This window comes from Centruroides vittatus, unplaced genomic scaffold, assembly GCF_030686945.1.
Source record: "Centruroides vittatus isolate TY-2023 unplaced genomic scaffold, ASM3068694v2 contig_923, whole genome shotgun sequence".
Taxonomy (NCBI): domain Eukaryota; kingdom Metazoa; phylum Arthropoda; class Arachnida; order Scorpiones; family Buthidae; genus Centruroides; species Centruroides vittatus.
Window position 1 is genome coordinate 131,355 of NW_027122610.1, and position 16,909 is coordinate 148,263.

The window sequence follows — 16,909 nt, forward strand, 5'->3', positions numbered from 1 at the left end:
AGGAGTTTTACGTGGCTCGCGCTGCCACGGGCTAAGACGGTATCGACTGCATTCGACAGCCTTTTAGTGTGGGACCATCGACCTCGCGCCACCAAGGAGAATTGGGGAGTTCATGACAGTGTGTCTCGGGTTCCAGAGGGTTAGGATTGTCAGATCCATAGCCTCCAGTTCTCTAGTCGACGTGGTGTTTGAATCTAAGAGATCCAGCATATAGCATCCCCAGGTCCTACAGGAGACACTGGGAACTTCACCCACGAGTACGGCAAGCGGGGGGGGAGTCATCTTGCTGCCAACGAGAGCGGTGCTCGATCGAGGGCAGGGGGACTCAGGCCGGGCCGTGCGGATGGCGCAGCAGGGATCCCTACCGTATTTCAACGGCGCCCCTGTCAAGTGAAGCCCCACGAGGGGCACCCACTGGTGCATCACTCCTTATCAGCAGGGCTACCAACTTGAGTTGGACAAGCCCAGTCAACTACACTCCTTTTATCTTGTCCAAAGACAAGTCCTCCCTGGGAATCCTGTTAGTAGCGGCTACAGTGACCATTTTATAGAGTTGAACTTACTGAAGGACCATCTTGGCTCTCTTATTGCCGAAACCATCAAGAACGGCCACCGCGCCACGGCCATACCAGTCTCCTTTCTGTTTTGATGTGAGTCTGCATGCCACTATGCCAAATTGCAGCTCTGTTTACCGTTCGTCCAAACGGGGAAAGGTTCCTGTGCAGGGAGATGTTAGAAACCCCGTTGGAGACTGTGGATAGAGAGACGGCGCGCGGACAGCAAGCTTCCTTAAGGCCTGGTACACAGATCCAATGCCCATGATACTCTGAAACCTTCAGAGGTTTCAGAGTATCATGGGCATTGAATTAGGCCCGAGTCTAAAGACTCCCTCAACGGCCGAGACCAAGGCGGGACCTTCGGATCCTCTAAACCCGCTGCCTCTCGCCTCTAGGGCCTCCCCGCCACATCCAGGCCGGTTCCCTACCTTGGGGGATGGACCGACCAGATATGTCGACCCTCGTCCCTCACCACCCGGCTGCCCCATTGTAAATTTGGCCGAATTCCTAATAGGCTTACTAAATGAGGCCCTCTTAGTGGCCACAGTGCGAAAGAGTAAAAAAAATGTCATTAACGTACCATTGGGATGTCATGGTCCTTGGATCACTATAGACAGAAGATAGAAGCTAGCCAATTAAAATACTCACTTTACTTTTATTACGTGAACTCTTATTGGTTAATTTCTCTCGAACTCTTAATCCTCGGTTTACTTAGTCAAAGTATTATGTAAAATACTGGTGCACAAAGCCACATTTAAATATATAACTGTTATAAAATTGACTTTATTACCGTTTAAATATAGAAAACATCGAAGAGATTTATACCAATTTTAATTTTAACCTTCTTTTATATAATTTCAATATTTAAAGCCTTACGTGACTTATGAAATGGCATCATAAAATGGTTTCCCTTCTTCTAAACACGCTCATATACTGATAATTATATTTAATTTTATTTTAATATATCGAAAGTAATAACGAGTTGACTATAAAAATATAAATAAATACAATTTATATGTTTTAAACACGGATTTATGCTATGGCAGTAAAATATTTTTCGTATGTAAATATTTAAAATACTATTATTTATTCTTTCGAATCAATGTATCGAGTTAAAAGTAGCTTTAAAAGCCTAAAAAATACATATTCATCACACGGGTTAATTATTTCTACTTTGTTTGTTAATGTCGAGAAGATAATATTCTACTCCATTGTTAAATTAACACAGCAGAGAGCATTACAGTACAACACCCCACTCAATCAGCGTCCTCTTTAGTTTATATTTTATACTAAAATAATAAAAGTGAATCGATCAAAAGCGCAGCGCGATATTCATTAGCTGTGGAGCATGGCGAAGTTTCAAAGAGACTTAAATTCTGCAATTCATTGCCCCGTACACGGATGGAAACGTTCTTCACTTCATATGTGTAACTCCTCTCCTCCTCCTTCTAAGAAATGTATATCCACTACGAAATATTGTTTAAATATCTTTAAAGAGTCGTCCATAGCCGGAGTTAGCAATATAGCGGCCGCTAAAGGGAAGTTTGAAAGATTTATTTGGATATTTATCGTTATTTGTTGCTTGACCGGATTCATATACCAAGTAACGCTCTTTCTTCGCCATTATTATAACTATCCTACAAGAGTACAAGTGCTTGTTAAGACGGAGGGCTTAATGGAATTTCCTTCTGTAACGCTCTGTAACAATAACAGGTATAGAGAGAGATTCATTTGATTCCTTTAATTTATAAAGAATTATTCAAAGATTTCTGTTTTAAATTTATTTTACAGAATTAGGAAGAGCGAATATTGTAAGTATAATAAGAGTTCGTGCCCTACCGATCCGATAGAACTTGACGAAATGAAAGTAAGTTGTTTCATGTTATTTACACGTGAATTGAAATAGGGGCTCGTGTTTTTAAGTTTATTATTATATATTGAGGGCCGACCGCGCCAAAATGAATAAACCGCTGATGGTTTCCAGCCTCACTAACGGTGTTGCGTGGTGTTTTATTCGCGTGTCTAACAAGTCCTCCTGGGAGGCAACAACATCTTCCATGTGTTCCTATCAAACAAACACGTTGAAGGTAAAGGGAATCTTCTAACGAAAGAGGGCTATTAGTTAATTACACGCGAAAATATTAGACTAATGTCAAATTTGACTTGTCGGGTTTCTTTTTAAAACCCCATAAACCCAAAAGATTAAGTTTTGATTGTTAAAGTTCGATGGGGTGAGAGGTAGAACAAGTCATGTGTCTTATATCAGGTGAGATCGAATTTAATAAAAATTTTAATCGTTATTATCATTTATAATATTTTTAAAAACTTAATTCCACTCTCAAAAGTAAACCTTTTGTCCTTTTTTTACTATAATTAATAATATAAAAGTTATTTTTTAAATAAAATCTCATAACAGATGGTGGGTGTTTCATACAATTTTAAACTTTGCTAATATTTTTCGCCGGGAAAGTTACGCAACTCGTTTCAATATTTTTAATTAATTTGGTATATAACTGCCTATCGAACCTAACAAGACGTATAGCATCTTACAATATTAAACGATTATGGCGTATATTTGTTGTCCACTTTGTTTTAATTGCTACCAGAGCGGTTATCTGATAACACAATATTTGATAACACTAAAAAAATTAACTTAATATATGGAGGAGAAAAGTGATAAAATAATGGTAATAAGGTTATATTTTGTTTTGTAGCTGAAAGAAAAAGAAATTCCCAAGTTACAGCTTCAGCTTCTAGTTGAAGATAGGCCCGATATCAGGAAGATTTTGGGTCACAATATATCAGACATGATCGTCTCGTGCATTTTTACAGGCATACCGCCCATGAAGGGAAGAGAATGTGTCAAGTTAGTTTATATACTAAATTCGCAGTTAATTAAAATTAAAAATGTGTGTGAGAATTTTCAAATATTTTCAGCCGTTTTGAATACTTTTATGACCCGGATTTCGGAAATTGTTATAGTTTAGAATCGGTAGAAGAAGATGGCGATGCTCTGAAGGCTTCTGAATCTGATGTTTGGCAAGAATTAAGCGGTAAGGATTATTTTATAAAATACTCGAAATTATGCATAATCGAGACGAAGGATTTCACAAAATTAAAGAAAACTTGTCAATAAATCAGAGAAAAACTATATTAAAACCTGTGTAAACCGGAATCGCACAGTACTGAAATTTGTTTTGAACGGGTTATTATTTCTTTTAACATAGAAAATCGCTCCGTTCTGAAGAATTTTTCCTGTCTAGGCAAGTACAGTTTCATTAAATATAATTTCTAATTGTTTCGTTTCTTGTGACGTCGTACTTTTCTTTGATAAACATTTCAATACTACGATGAATTAAAATATTCAATACGAATTCCTAATAATGTACCGGGATAAACAAATATTGTATATACAATAGAAACTGTTTACCGATTCATTTACTTCAAAAAATCAGCAGAGGCAAGCTGTTATATCCTTTTTTGTAGGAAACATTTTCAATCAATAGAATTGTTACATATTGTTCCTACTGTCTTGCTGTTAATTAAATTTACTGTTATTACTGTTTAAAACGAAGTCTTTTATACTTAAAGCTACTGTTTAGTCTACTATTATTTAAAACAATTGTTACTGTTTGAAACTATTGTTTACTATTGTTACTACTGTTTAAAACTATTATTTAAAACAATTGTTTACAGGAATTCGATTATTACTATTTAAAACTCGCGCTTTAAATAGCTACTGTTTACTGCTTTAAAATTACTGTTACCGCTGCTGTTTACTACTTTACTACCTAAAACTACTGTTTAAATAACAGTATTATTATTTATAGTTTACATTATCGACTTTTCTACTATTAACTTACTTAAAAATTAGACAAATGGATCAAAAACTTTACAAACTTTTCGAATTGACTGATGAAAGAGGATCGAGTTATGACATTTTTCTTTCATACTATAAAATACGCTAGATTAATTTTATTATTTTTACAATAAAATGGCAAAAGTGTGAAATTGATCGATCGCTTCTTTCACTTAAACGAGATCAATGTCTGTCCATCACGAGGTATTCAGATCGCCGATACCGTTTTATTTATATTTAACCTTAACCTGGAAACAAAAGAACTTATAATACTAACTCTTCATTGTGTTTTTATTGTTATATAATAATTAATAAACGTACATTAAAGACGATTCGTGTATAAATTGTTGTATACTTATCAAGTGATAAAATAGAAAAATCCTTTTCATTTAATTTTTTCTGCTCTACGCTTGTAATGGGCCTTTCTATTCATGCCCATTACAAACAAGTTCTTCTAGGCCCACATACAAGTGGATGCTGGATAAAAAGAGAATCCTGACAGATCCCAATTAAATACGGTTATATAAATAATCGTACATTATATAAAATTAAAACGTACAATTGTAAAAAGGGTTAATGTAACCCTTGGTGCCAAGATGGCGTCTCGTCTCTGATTCCAGCGAGGAAATAGTGAGACGCACGTTCTAACCTAACCTAACTTATTCTAATAATTTGGTAGCTAATAATTATGGTAATTTATTAGAATAGGTTAGGTTAGGTTAGAACGTGCGTCCCACTATTTCCTCGCTGGAATCAGAGACGAGACGCCATCTTGGCACCAAGGGTTACATTAACCGTAAAGAGTTGTGAATAAATCGCGAAATTCGTGAAATATTTGTGAAAATCAAAGGCATTGTGATCTGGCTGCAATTTTTAATAACATTTTTTATTTAAAATACCAGTATATGCTCTACACCTCAAATTAGTAGTGGCTTGTCCCTGTACGTCATACTTTTCCTTTAACAATAGAGTCGTGCCGGTCATCTATTTAACACCTTTCGGGAGGGATTTTTGAATTGAATTCACGTGACTTTCGGTCTAGATCGGAAGTTCGTATATAGTTAATCGGGCCTCCGGCCCCTAAAGTTTCCATATCTGGTCTCGTCTTTCATCTATCTCACAGCATTTTCGAGATTAAAGAAAGACAGTGTGAATTTATACATTTATGTATTTTAGTTTTAAAATGTTTCCTGCGTTAAGAACGAAAAATAATTTAAAAAAAAAGTTGCATAGCAATATAAATAAACTACACGTGAACAGATATTTTTTTTATAAATTATTTCCTATTCAACCGAGACTTGCGTGATTTGTTTCACTTCAAAATTAATGGACGTTGAAAGCAGCTCATAAAGGTTTTACACATTTCCTCAATGAACAGTTTGAAAGTGAATTTAAGTGTGTCATATGCATCTAAACACACAAATAAGTCATTTTTTTCGTTGAAAGGCAACTTTTTACTTCATAAAAAGGTAATAAGATCGAACATTTCATTGAAGATTGCTTGCAAAGGCACCCCCAAAAGGCCAGTTTCTTTTCATTTTCCATTTTCTTTCTCCGAGGTTTCTGTATTAGGGGGGTTTATCTTAACATCTCTATAACTTAGACTATATAAAAATTCCTACAGGTTAATAAGTTTTAAACGAGTTAAAACTAAAAATTCAATTACAGAATTAGTTTTAGTTTTGAATGTTGAAGAAGACGAATATTTGGAACCGTCGAGGGACGTAGCCATTACAGTTGTTATGCATACCACAGATGTTTATCCTGATCCTTTTACGGAAGGACACGAAATTCGACCGGGATTTTCTTATAAATTTGGCGTACAAAAGGTTAAAATATCTATCTAAATGGATAATATTAATATATATAATCAAATTATTTAAAATAATTTAAAGTTTCTTAACTTTTTCAGACATCCATTCAGTTACTTCCACCTCCTTATAAAACTAATTGTACAGAATATAGTAAATTGGAATGGGAAAAGAACAACGATAGAATGTCAAATACAAGAGTAAGTACACTTTAAATATAGTTTACTCAAGTTAATTACATTTAAATGTTAAATCTTTCAATAATTCTAGATGTGTACTGCAGAATGTTCCCAATCTATGCAATTAAAGAAGTGTAATTACATCACCGATGAATTGAGTCTATTTTTTGACGACGTTCCCTGGAAAGATGGAGAGAAAGACGAAGGTATAAGCTATAAAACAATTTAATTAAGTAAAATTATAATAATTTACATCACTTTTTATTTAAATTTTAGTTAAAATAAAGTGCGCCGAGAAGATAGCAAACGACACTAAAGAGTATTGTCGCAAGTTGTGCAGAGTTCCGTGTTGGTACGTGATTAAATCATTAAATATTTTAAATTATTCACTTTTAAATATTTTTTATTATTAATATTTCTATAAAGTAGAAAAGTTTGAGATAATTTTAATATATTTATAAGTGAAATAATTATAGGCAAAGTACATTCGAAGTAGAATCGGATGCGACCATATGGCCTAGGAAGAAAAAAGTAAAAATGGCAACATTTAACGTTAATATTTATAATATTGTATTATTTTAATTTAATTTTTATTAAAATTTCCATAATTTAAACATATTCTCGCATTTATAATTACTAATTTTGATATTTTTAGTACTCGCAACTAGAAGAATTGGGTGATTGGAGAAACAGATCCTACGACGATATTAGGTGAATGGCTTCGTAATATACTAAGAATTTAGCACTTAATTGTAATTTGTATAAATTCTTAATTAATTAATTATAAAAGAATAATTAAAATATTTATTTCCAGTCACAATCTCGCTAGAATAAGAGTATTTTACTCCAGTATGGATCATACAATGTATAAGCACATTCCTATTATAGAAGTACTTTTATTTATTTATTTAATTATTAAGTATAAACACAGAAAATTAATTAAATGAATAATTATATTTTATAGTCTTTAGAACTCTTCAGCCATCTCGGAGGATTAATTGGAATTTGGTTGGGAACGTCGTTAATTGCCGTTTGTGAACTATTCGAGAAGACAATTTCCATCTTCACTTATTACTTCAGGAGAAGAAGAAATCAGCGAAAAGTTAAGAAAGTTGTCTGTTTTAATCACGTGTCTTCTCTACCAGTTCGTAAGACAAAATTAAGAAATTAATAATTAAGTTTCGTGTAAAACATTGCCCAATAAATCGACTGGAAATTTATTAAAATTGTTTATTTAATATGTTTCAACTGCATTTTCGTGTATATAACCCGCAGAAAACTGTTAGAACGAAAGTAAAATCTTTGCTTACGAGAGAAGTCATCACTATCTCATCTATTAACCCGTACTCCTAGCAAATTAGCATTTCAAACAAAAGATAACCCGCGGGTTATACGACGAAAATGCAGTAATTTTCCCCTTAAAACTTTTTAAGATATAAATTCATTCATATGTAAAGTTGTCTTATTAAACAGATACCAAGGTTCTGCAATTAATTGGAGGAACTGATACTGACAATAACAGGATTCACTAATCTTCAGGAGAATTCTAGAATAGTTCCGATATCTCTGTATACTCATTCTAATTATAGTGCTTATACCGGGAGATCGTAACTGAAGTACCCCTATTCAACGCTGTCTGAATAAACACTTAGCAGTCCAATGCAAAAATAATCTGGCAAGGTATACACTTGTACAGAGACCTTAGGTATGCGGGATAATGTGCAATGTGGTTCCCATTTTAAAGTGTGTAAAAATCTGAAAGACAAGAACATTTGTGTTCAACCATCCTCTGTAACGCTTTAGTCTTTCGAGGCAGCCAAATTTGCAACGTGTCATTAATAAACCACGCTTTGTATGTGTCTCCAAGACCAAAAGTCACACGAACTAAAATCCGAATAGGGGTAATTTAATTATGATCACTCGGTATATGTTTTATTCTTTATAATATAAAAAGGTAAACCTGTTTTTAGCCATTATCAAGATGTTATAAGTTTCTCTATTCTGGAGTTTTTGGAAGATGACGGATGGTGATGTCGCTATGAAAATTAGTTAATGGCATAGACTAACAATTTAGCAAATAAAAAATTAGTTTAAATTTTCGCCACTAGAGAAAGAATGGCAGTGCAATTGCAAAGAAGCCTTAGGTACAAGTATTTCATTCAAGTTCTTTATTGTCAACTCTAATTACGAACAGCAGGTTAAGTAGCTACTATAATAATATATTCGTGAAACCAGTAGATATTAAATTCTCACCCGCTTGTGTTTTCAGCGCCATTTCTTCCCCTAACGGCGGAAACGATAACAAAGTTTTTCTTCATTAAATCGCTTCCGTATGTTGTAGACAGGCTACTTACTAATTTTCACTGTGATATTCGTATCCATCTCCTTTCCAAACTCCGGAATAGGAAATTATCTGTGATAAGAAGTAAAAAATGTCACGTTTTCTACACTTGGTGCCATATTAAACAGGATAACATTCGTAATTTTTACAGATATTTTTTTTTATTATGTTTTTCCTAATTTGTCAATTATTTTTAAGGAAAATTATTTTTAATAATTCGTGAAAATATGTAAATATTGTATATCAAATGTCATATTCGTAATGTAAAAACAATTAAATTTGTGATATTTAAAATAAATAATTATTTATTGTAACTTCTTGTGTACTTAATTATGTATAACACCAATTTATTCGTAGCATTTAACACCAATTTATAAGAAAAGTAAAATAAAATTTCACTTTTTGACTTCGTAATAAATAAAATTAAATATCGCTTAACAATGAAATTGATTTTCTGAAAATAAAATTCTATTCAATTTATATTGTAAATTAAAGAAAAATTAAGGTATTTATAGGTAGGGTTTTCTGGGTTTTCTCCACGTCTGTAACGTCCGAATAGGGGGACCAGTTACCCTTAAGTTTCCCTTAAAAAGGCCTCCCTGAAAGCATTTCCCCTAGGTTGATCGCTCAAGTGTTGCGTTGCCATAAGTTAACAAAACAAAGAAACAAACTTTCCATTTATTTTCTGAAAGTGCATTAAATCATGCTAACAAAATACTACGTTTACGTAAAATGTGAAATCTCTGATTGCCCTATTACTTCAGTGCTGCCCTGTAGACAAATTTCATGTAAAACACACGAAAATAGTTCATTATGGATAGACGATTGTAGATGGCCGGATGGTTAAAGTGGTAGCATATTGCTGTGTGGAATCAGAACCCCAAAGCGGTATGGACTAGAGGAATTTTTTGGAATTGGTCCGCTCGGATTTTTCAGGCCCCGTCCCTCATAAACCGTCTGCCCCATTGTGGACCTGTCTGAACCCATAATGGGCTTGCCGAAAAGGTCCTATATCAAAACCAAGCCAATTAAAAAAATAATAAACATAAAAATAACTTAACGATGAATATATTTGTTGATTGTTTCGTTATTGTTGTATAGTTTCACAATAGAAATCTATATTAAATCAATATCAATGTCATCCAGCCGCCCTAGTTCCGAATCTTTCACTCCTCCAGAGAAATGGTTATAAATTTGGAGAAATAATCAGAGAAGGGGCCTACTGAAAAGTAAGGTAAAATTTTTCGGAATACATTCAACGATTGGGAATTATTTCGGAAATATCTCACCCTCATATCATCCAAGTAAATCGCATCATAGACTTCGGTTCCAAAGTACACATTTTTATGCAACTTGCGGAAAATGGCGACCTTCTGAATTATATAAAAGTATATGTTCGTGTATCAGAAATTCAACAATCAGAAAACAATATATTAATCTTTATATTTCTTAGCGTCGTCACGTAATTTCTGAAGAACAAGCTCAGAAATATTTCTATTATCTGTGCCTTGCTGTAGGTTATTTGCATAGAAAAATATCAGTCATAGGGATCTGAAATGCGAAAATGCAGTAAGTAGGCTTGTAACTGAATACCGGTATATTTAAATTGCATAAATATATAAGTAATTTTTTAGTAATTACTACATTATTTTGCGTATGTTTCCATACAAACCCTGTACAATGAGACTTGTAAGCAAAACATCTCGTGAAATCTCTTGTTAATCAATTAGCCAATGATATTGACTAATCGATACGGCAACCCAACACATACGCGATCTGTGTGGTATAATAAGGGCTTATTTTGTGTGTAGCAAGTATCGCCTATAACTATGTCAACCATAACGTTATATCGTGTTTTCTAAATCGGTCAGATAAATCTGGAGAGATCTTGTGGCTAGCAAGTTATCTCATGGATGATATATCTGAAATGTAATTTCTCATAGATAAATAAAATATTTAAGTGTATAAGTATATGACAGATCCTTAGATGCTTAAATATATTTCAGGATCAAAAGACCAGCATAAAATTTGCTTCAAAATTAACAAATTATGCTGAGAACTAAGGCAGAATCCAGCCGAAATACCTTATTTTTTTGGAAAATGGAGCATCATTCTTCATCCCTTATACATGCTGTCTAACCTAGTTGTGGACTAGGTTCATCAGTACACAAAATTGAAGATACATGTGTGAGGACCCAAATATAAGAATAACGAGATTCGATTCAAATCTTTTGTTTTATTTGCCGTTTTCCAACCGATGTTAGAAAGTTAGAGTTAATTCAACCACAGAAACAAAAAACGGAAAAACACCCGAGAAATTTTCCCATAAAAATCAATCATAAACCTTTGTTCCCACGGCAATACTTCCTTGTAGAAGATGAGTTAACTGTTGAAAAATGATTATATCATTTAATTCACCATTGGTCAAAAGGGACTTTCACCGCTGACGTACATCGTAAAATCTCGAAACCGAGAACCCGAAATAAAAGGAAAACGAACGATGACGTAACGGCGACAAAAGTTTCGACAATTGCCAAGTGTGTGTGTGTGTGCCTTGGATGATCATCTCCCGCCGTTTCGCCGTTCATCCGTTGAAGGATCCATCCATCCTTATCATTTACATCGAACTTTCGTCAATCTGACTTCAAATCCGAACAAACTTGCGTTCTTCGGAACTTTGTCAACAATCCAAGGATTAAAAAGTATCACCTGCATTTCAAAGTATTTACTCTACTCGCGATGTTTTGTAAGCTCTCTCTCTCTCTCTCTATCTCTCTAGTCAATCGAGACGTGGTCCGGTAATTCGATTCGATAATGTAAATAACACTTTCGATTATGTCAATTGATGTATTCCTTATTCATTCCAAAATAAACGGGTATTTTTATCTAATTACAGAGTGGTGTGCGTTTCTTCCTCCATTATCATCTCCTCCGCTTGAACCCGGAACTAAGTACGCGATCGCTCACTTGATCAGTCATTCCTCCGATCCCGGAAAACGCGTATCTATCCGCGAGAAATTCGATAGATTGGTGTCAGTTCCTGACGTAAACAGGATCCAACGATCCTCATCCGAAAGCGAACGTTGACCGCTCGATCTCTAGTCATCCTTTCGAATAACGAGGTCGGACCTCAAGGTCTTGTGCCGTTAAGAGGTAGAGAAGAGAAGAATCATCTTCTATCTCCTAACCTCGGTTAACCTCACACATGTATGGGTTTTAATGTAGGATTGTCACACATTGCAAACCAAACCCAAATTTTTTCAATTTGGAATTTTGGACGACCCTTTTAGAATTTAAGAAATAAAGCAAATATGGAGGGATTGATGACTGGATAAACAAGACAGTAAAGACGTTCTAAAGTATCTGGATTTGAGCTCGAGTCATGAATCTCTGAAATTTTTCGTGGTAGTCTGTTTCGGGCATATAGAGCATCATTAACCACTTCAATCAAACGATTTCACTTCACTTCAACCCCTTTGATTACTCAGAAATAACAACTACATAAAATTTTATTTCTTTTTCTTGTGTCTTTAAACAGTTTAAAATTAATTTAGTCATTTAAATTTTGGGCACTGAAACTCCGTCATATGTTTGGCCAGACCCACAATGGGGGTGGTGGAGGATGGAAGCGGCAGAACACGTGGCTTAGCGCCACGTGTTCTATGTCACGAGAAACGTGTATTTGCTATATTCACGCGACTCACTCGTCACGTAAAAGTACCTCATTGTATTGGCAAATAATAGAAATTGACGTAAAAATTTTTCACACTTAAATTTTCGTTAGCTTAGAAAACATTGCCTTACTTATTAATTTATTTAAATTTAATTTTAAAATAATTTGAATTATAATCGAAATAATAATCCCATTAATAATAATCGATCAGTAATGCTCTTGGAGAGAAAGTTTGCTACTTATGCATGGTTGACAATATTCGTGATCGCGTAGCCAGTCATAAGGAAGAATAATGTTATTTTATTGATAAACTTTTTATAATAAAAAGGTACGTGACTAATTTAATAAATTTTATACTTAGAAACTTTCTCATAAAATAAAATTTTATAGTTTATGTGTAAATGATCTTTTTTTATTATTAAAAACAAATTGTAGTTTTCAAATATCATTAAAATGTTCATGAAATTAAAGTCTTTGTCGTGTTTAAAAGCTGTGAGTAGTGTTAATTATGCTATAATTCATGCTGTACAACTTTCATCCAAAAGATAATTATTAAATGTATATTATTTAAGAGTCAATTGAATGAAAGTGAGCAATATTATTTTATACAAGATTTTATACTCTAAAGTTAATTTAATGTAGATCGATACGGTATGAATGTAGTTGAAGTGTCTGAAGCAACGCCTTATGCTATTGTTCCTTAAGTGCAGCATGCATTAATATTTAGTTATATTAATCTCTTTAAGTAAATAGATTTTAAGAAATTTCAAATTTAAACTGAATTTTTTCATCTGTTTTTAGAGCTATAAGATGGAAAATAATCCTACAAAAGTAATAGAAATTATGAATGATTTCAACCACGAATCCAAATCTTTTACGTCAAGACATAGAAAAATTCTCTTAATAACACTGATGATGTGCAATTATTGGATGGGGATTAGTTATGTCCTACTGATTCCACTTTTTCCCGAAGAAGTGTGTATAATTAAATAATAAAATGAAGAATAAATATATTTTTATGATACTTAAAATTTTTCTTAGATGAAGAAGCGAGGGAATCGTCCATATTTGTATGAAGCCGTATTAGCTATTTATCAGATAATAGTCATTTTTTTCTCGCCTTTTGTCGGAAAAATAGTAAGTATTTTATATAAATTTACATAAATCTATGTTTATCGTGCTTAAAATATGGAAATATATTTTATTTACTAGCCTGTAAGACCGAATGTTTTAGCTTATGGTTCACTTTTGTTGTCTGCATCTGCAGCTTTTTTAATGGCGTAAGTAACACGTTCTTTATTTTACATAGGTTATAATTTAATTACCGTTTCTTGTTTTTTTTCAGAGGGATTTTCCATTTGCCTTGGAATATTGCATTCTACGTTTTAGCCTTCCTTTCTAGAATATTGTTAGGAATAGGAAGCGCAATTTACTCTACTTTCACATACAGTTTGATAGTTACTATATTTCCACGAAACAAAGCTATTATCGTTGTAAGTGACTTATTATAACATTTAATTTGGCTGAAATAGCCAAGACCATACGTAAAACATACTTTCTGGGGTCCCGGTTTTATTATTATTTATTGTTAATGTTACCTTAGGTAGCCAAGATGGCGGCTCGTCTCTAATTCCAGCAAGGAAACAGTGGAACGCACGTTCTAACTTAACCTAACCTATTCTAATAATTTGGTTGCTAATAATTATGGTAATTTATTAAAATAGGTTAGGTTAGAACGTGCATCCCACTGTTTCCTTGCTGGAATTATAGACGAGCCGCCATCTTGGCTACCTAAGGTAATATTGACCTTATTTGTATAATTTAATTCATAAAACAGATAAATTTAATAATTTAAAATTACAGGCCATGATGGAAACACTTAATGGTTTAGGTATGCTTACTGGCACTTTTTTTGGAGCGTTATTTAGTGAGGTGGGTCATTTCTTGAATTTTTCATTCAACAAATGATATTTTTACATATTCATCATTATTCATTAGCATAATTACAGATTGGAGGGTATAGTTTACCATATTTGATTTTGGGTAGTTTCCTATTTGTGTCTTCTCTGTTTGCTAGAAAATATTTACCGTGCGAAAGTAAGTTTATGTATATTAATTATAAGTAATTAATATAAAATTTTAATTTGAAATATATGGAATTTCAGAAGAAGACCTTACGACAGAATTTGTAGAATTGAAGAAATTAATCTTCCATCATAATTTCCTAATGAATTTATTAATCTGTTTTAGTGCTTATTTTGCTATTGGTTTCAACAGCAACACCCTAGAAGAGAATTTAAATCGTGTAAGTTGCAATTACTTTTACTTTTATAAAGATTTGTGTAGAATTTTATGAATCTAAACTCTTTTCTCCTGATAAAATTAACGGTTTAACTCCACTTTTATATAAAATAAACCTCATAGTTTCATCTAGACAAGAAGATTCTCATGCCAATCGCCATTGGTTTGAATTGCGTATATGTAATTTGTGTACACTTTGGGGTCGTTTATGTGATTATTCGGTAATTATTTTATAAAATTTAACAAATTGTACTTTAAAATTTATTTAAAATTCTCAATTTTTTAATAGGATAACGTTCGAGTTCTTACAGGAGTTGCGGTTTCAATTACGTGTTGTGGTTTCTTTCTTGTAGGACCCCCACCATTTATACCTGTCAGAAGGTGTTTTGCGGTTTAATATCTCATAAATTTTAGAAATAAATTTTGAGTTAAAAATAAATTAATTTAATTTAATGTTTAGTTCACTTTGGTTGGTTATTGTTTCTGAAATTCTCCTTGATGCTGGAATTGGAGGACAGATTATATGCGCTTTCTTCGATGGTATACAAGGTACAATGTGAGTTTAAAACATTACTTTCAAGGCTTAAATTGATTATTTACGTATGTATTTTTAATTTTTAGCTATTAATGTATGAATAATAATAATAATAATAAAATGTTTTTGATTTGTAGGAAGAGGGGCTTTCCTGATAATGTCCATACTTACTCAGCCATTTTTGGAAATCTTTTATCGGCGACTGCAATTGGGTATGCTGATAATTAGTGCGTATAAATTATAGTAACGTGTTTTTATGGGCATGATTAATAATTTTAAAATATTTCAGATGTTTAATGGGCCCTTTCTTAGGTCAAATATTCAGTCGATACTATGGATATCCTACTGCTACTTTCTTCGCTGCGGTGGTAGAGTTTGTTATAGTAAATACATCAAAAATCAATATAATTTAATACGTTGTATTTAATTTAAAATAACGTAACGGCAATTTTCTTTACAGACAACTATCGTTTGGGCTTATATTTTATGGAAGAGGATTTCAAGGGGAGATCAACAAGAGCGCATCAGTTTATTATCTTCAAAATCTTGATTTTAATGATTGTTAAATTTTTCTCTTATTGAAAAGCACAAACTTTTTTGCAACTGTTTTGAAAGTCGAAAATACAGACAAATATTTTAAAAAATAATAGGCTAAGGCTGTCTTTTATATATATATATATTTATATATAATGCCCTGACGTGTTTGACAGGCCCGCGATAACTGCTGGAGTAGTTTTACCTGAATATTTAGGGCCTTTCTGACCCTAAATATCTAAGTAAAATTACTGAAGAAAATTGTTGGAGTGCATAGTCTCGTGTTACACAAACGTGTAGTGTCAAAGTAGTACGAACAGTGGCGCATTATACCTTCGTTGTACCCGGGCAAATTTGTTTTAGGGGGCTTCATGTAACTTTGACTTCAGACATTTTTCTTCAAGAGAATTTTTTGAGAGAAATATTTTCATATAAAAGATTGATTTGGAGTCACCTGTTGATGAAGGCTCTTGAAAATTGCCCATAGAATAACGCGTGATAACAAATCATTCACGGAACGAGTTCGGAATGTAACACTTTTGGGACTTAATCCGGATTATAGAGCTGTGGTCTTAATCTTTCCTCAGAAACCACCCCCTAAAAACCTCTTTATTAATATATTTTTAAAGTTGTCATCTTACAATATAATACACAATCAAACCTCGATATTGCGTCTCCTAAATGGTGCTACTGTAAAACGTCAGCGAATATTCGTGAATCTATTCTCCGTGAATATGAAATAGAGAACACTTTGTATTGCAAATGTTACTCATTATTTATACTTCGATTTAGCGCCGGACTCCATTCAATGGCGTTAAATCGAGTTTGGCTAAATTATTCGTTGAATAATTAGCACGCTGTATTTGTTTTAAAACGTAATGTATCAACCATTTCGAATATTTTAAGATTTTTGGTGTTATTAATTATCAAAATTCTGTTATTTTTGCGATCAGCGTCCTCTTCAGTTACTTTCTAACACGAAAATTAATCGATTGTGAAGGCAAACTGTCTTCGTTTACTGTTACAACATGGCGAAATCTGAAATAGATTCGAATTACTGCGTAAATTGTGAAGTTCATGGATGGAAAAATCCATCACGTAGCATTAACAGTGTCTCCT

At 33.2% G+C, this 16,909-nt stretch overlaps 2 protein-coding genes across 2 annotated transcripts; both read left to right on the forward strand.

Annotated features, from left to right (window-relative positions):
• The first annotated feature begins 1,905 nt into the window (after nucleotides 1-1,905).
• On the forward strand, nucleotides 1,906-7,591 carry LOC136984575 (acid-sensing ion channel 1-like). The gene is made up of 12 exons (XM_067281625.1): nucleotides 1,906-2,270; nucleotides 2,349-2,424; nucleotides 3,272-3,423; nucleotides 3,495-3,610; nucleotides 6,085-6,245; nucleotides 6,329-6,427; nucleotides 6,498-6,612; nucleotides 6,683-6,758; nucleotides 6,883-6,937; nucleotides 7,062-7,117; nucleotides 7,221-7,296; nucleotides 7,371-7,591. The coding sequence occupies exons 1-12, from the start codon at nucleotides 1,906-1,908 to the stop codon at nucleotides 7,575-7,577; spliced, it is 1,554 nt and encodes a 517-aa protein (XP_067137726.1). The 3' UTR covers nucleotides 7,578-7,591.
• Nucleotides 7,592-12,948: 5,357 nt separating this feature from the next.
• Nucleotides 12,949-15,806, forward strand: LOC136984589 (MFS-type transporter SLC18B1-like). The gene is made up of 13 exons (XM_067281644.1): nucleotides 12,949-13,008; nucleotides 13,222-13,395; nucleotides 13,462-13,557; nucleotides 13,633-13,700; nucleotides 13,766-13,913; nucleotides 14,284-14,352; nucleotides 14,430-14,517; nucleotides 14,586-14,725; nucleotides 15,011-15,102; nucleotides 15,182-15,277; nucleotides 15,394-15,468; nucleotides 15,546-15,639; nucleotides 15,717-15,806. The coding sequence occupies exons 1-13, from the start codon at nucleotides 13,003-13,005 to the stop codon at nucleotides 15,804-15,806; spliced, it is 1,236 nt and encodes a 411-aa protein (XP_067137745.1). The 5' UTR covers nucleotides 12,949-13,002.
• Nucleotides 15,807-16,909: the final 1,103 nt, after the last annotated feature.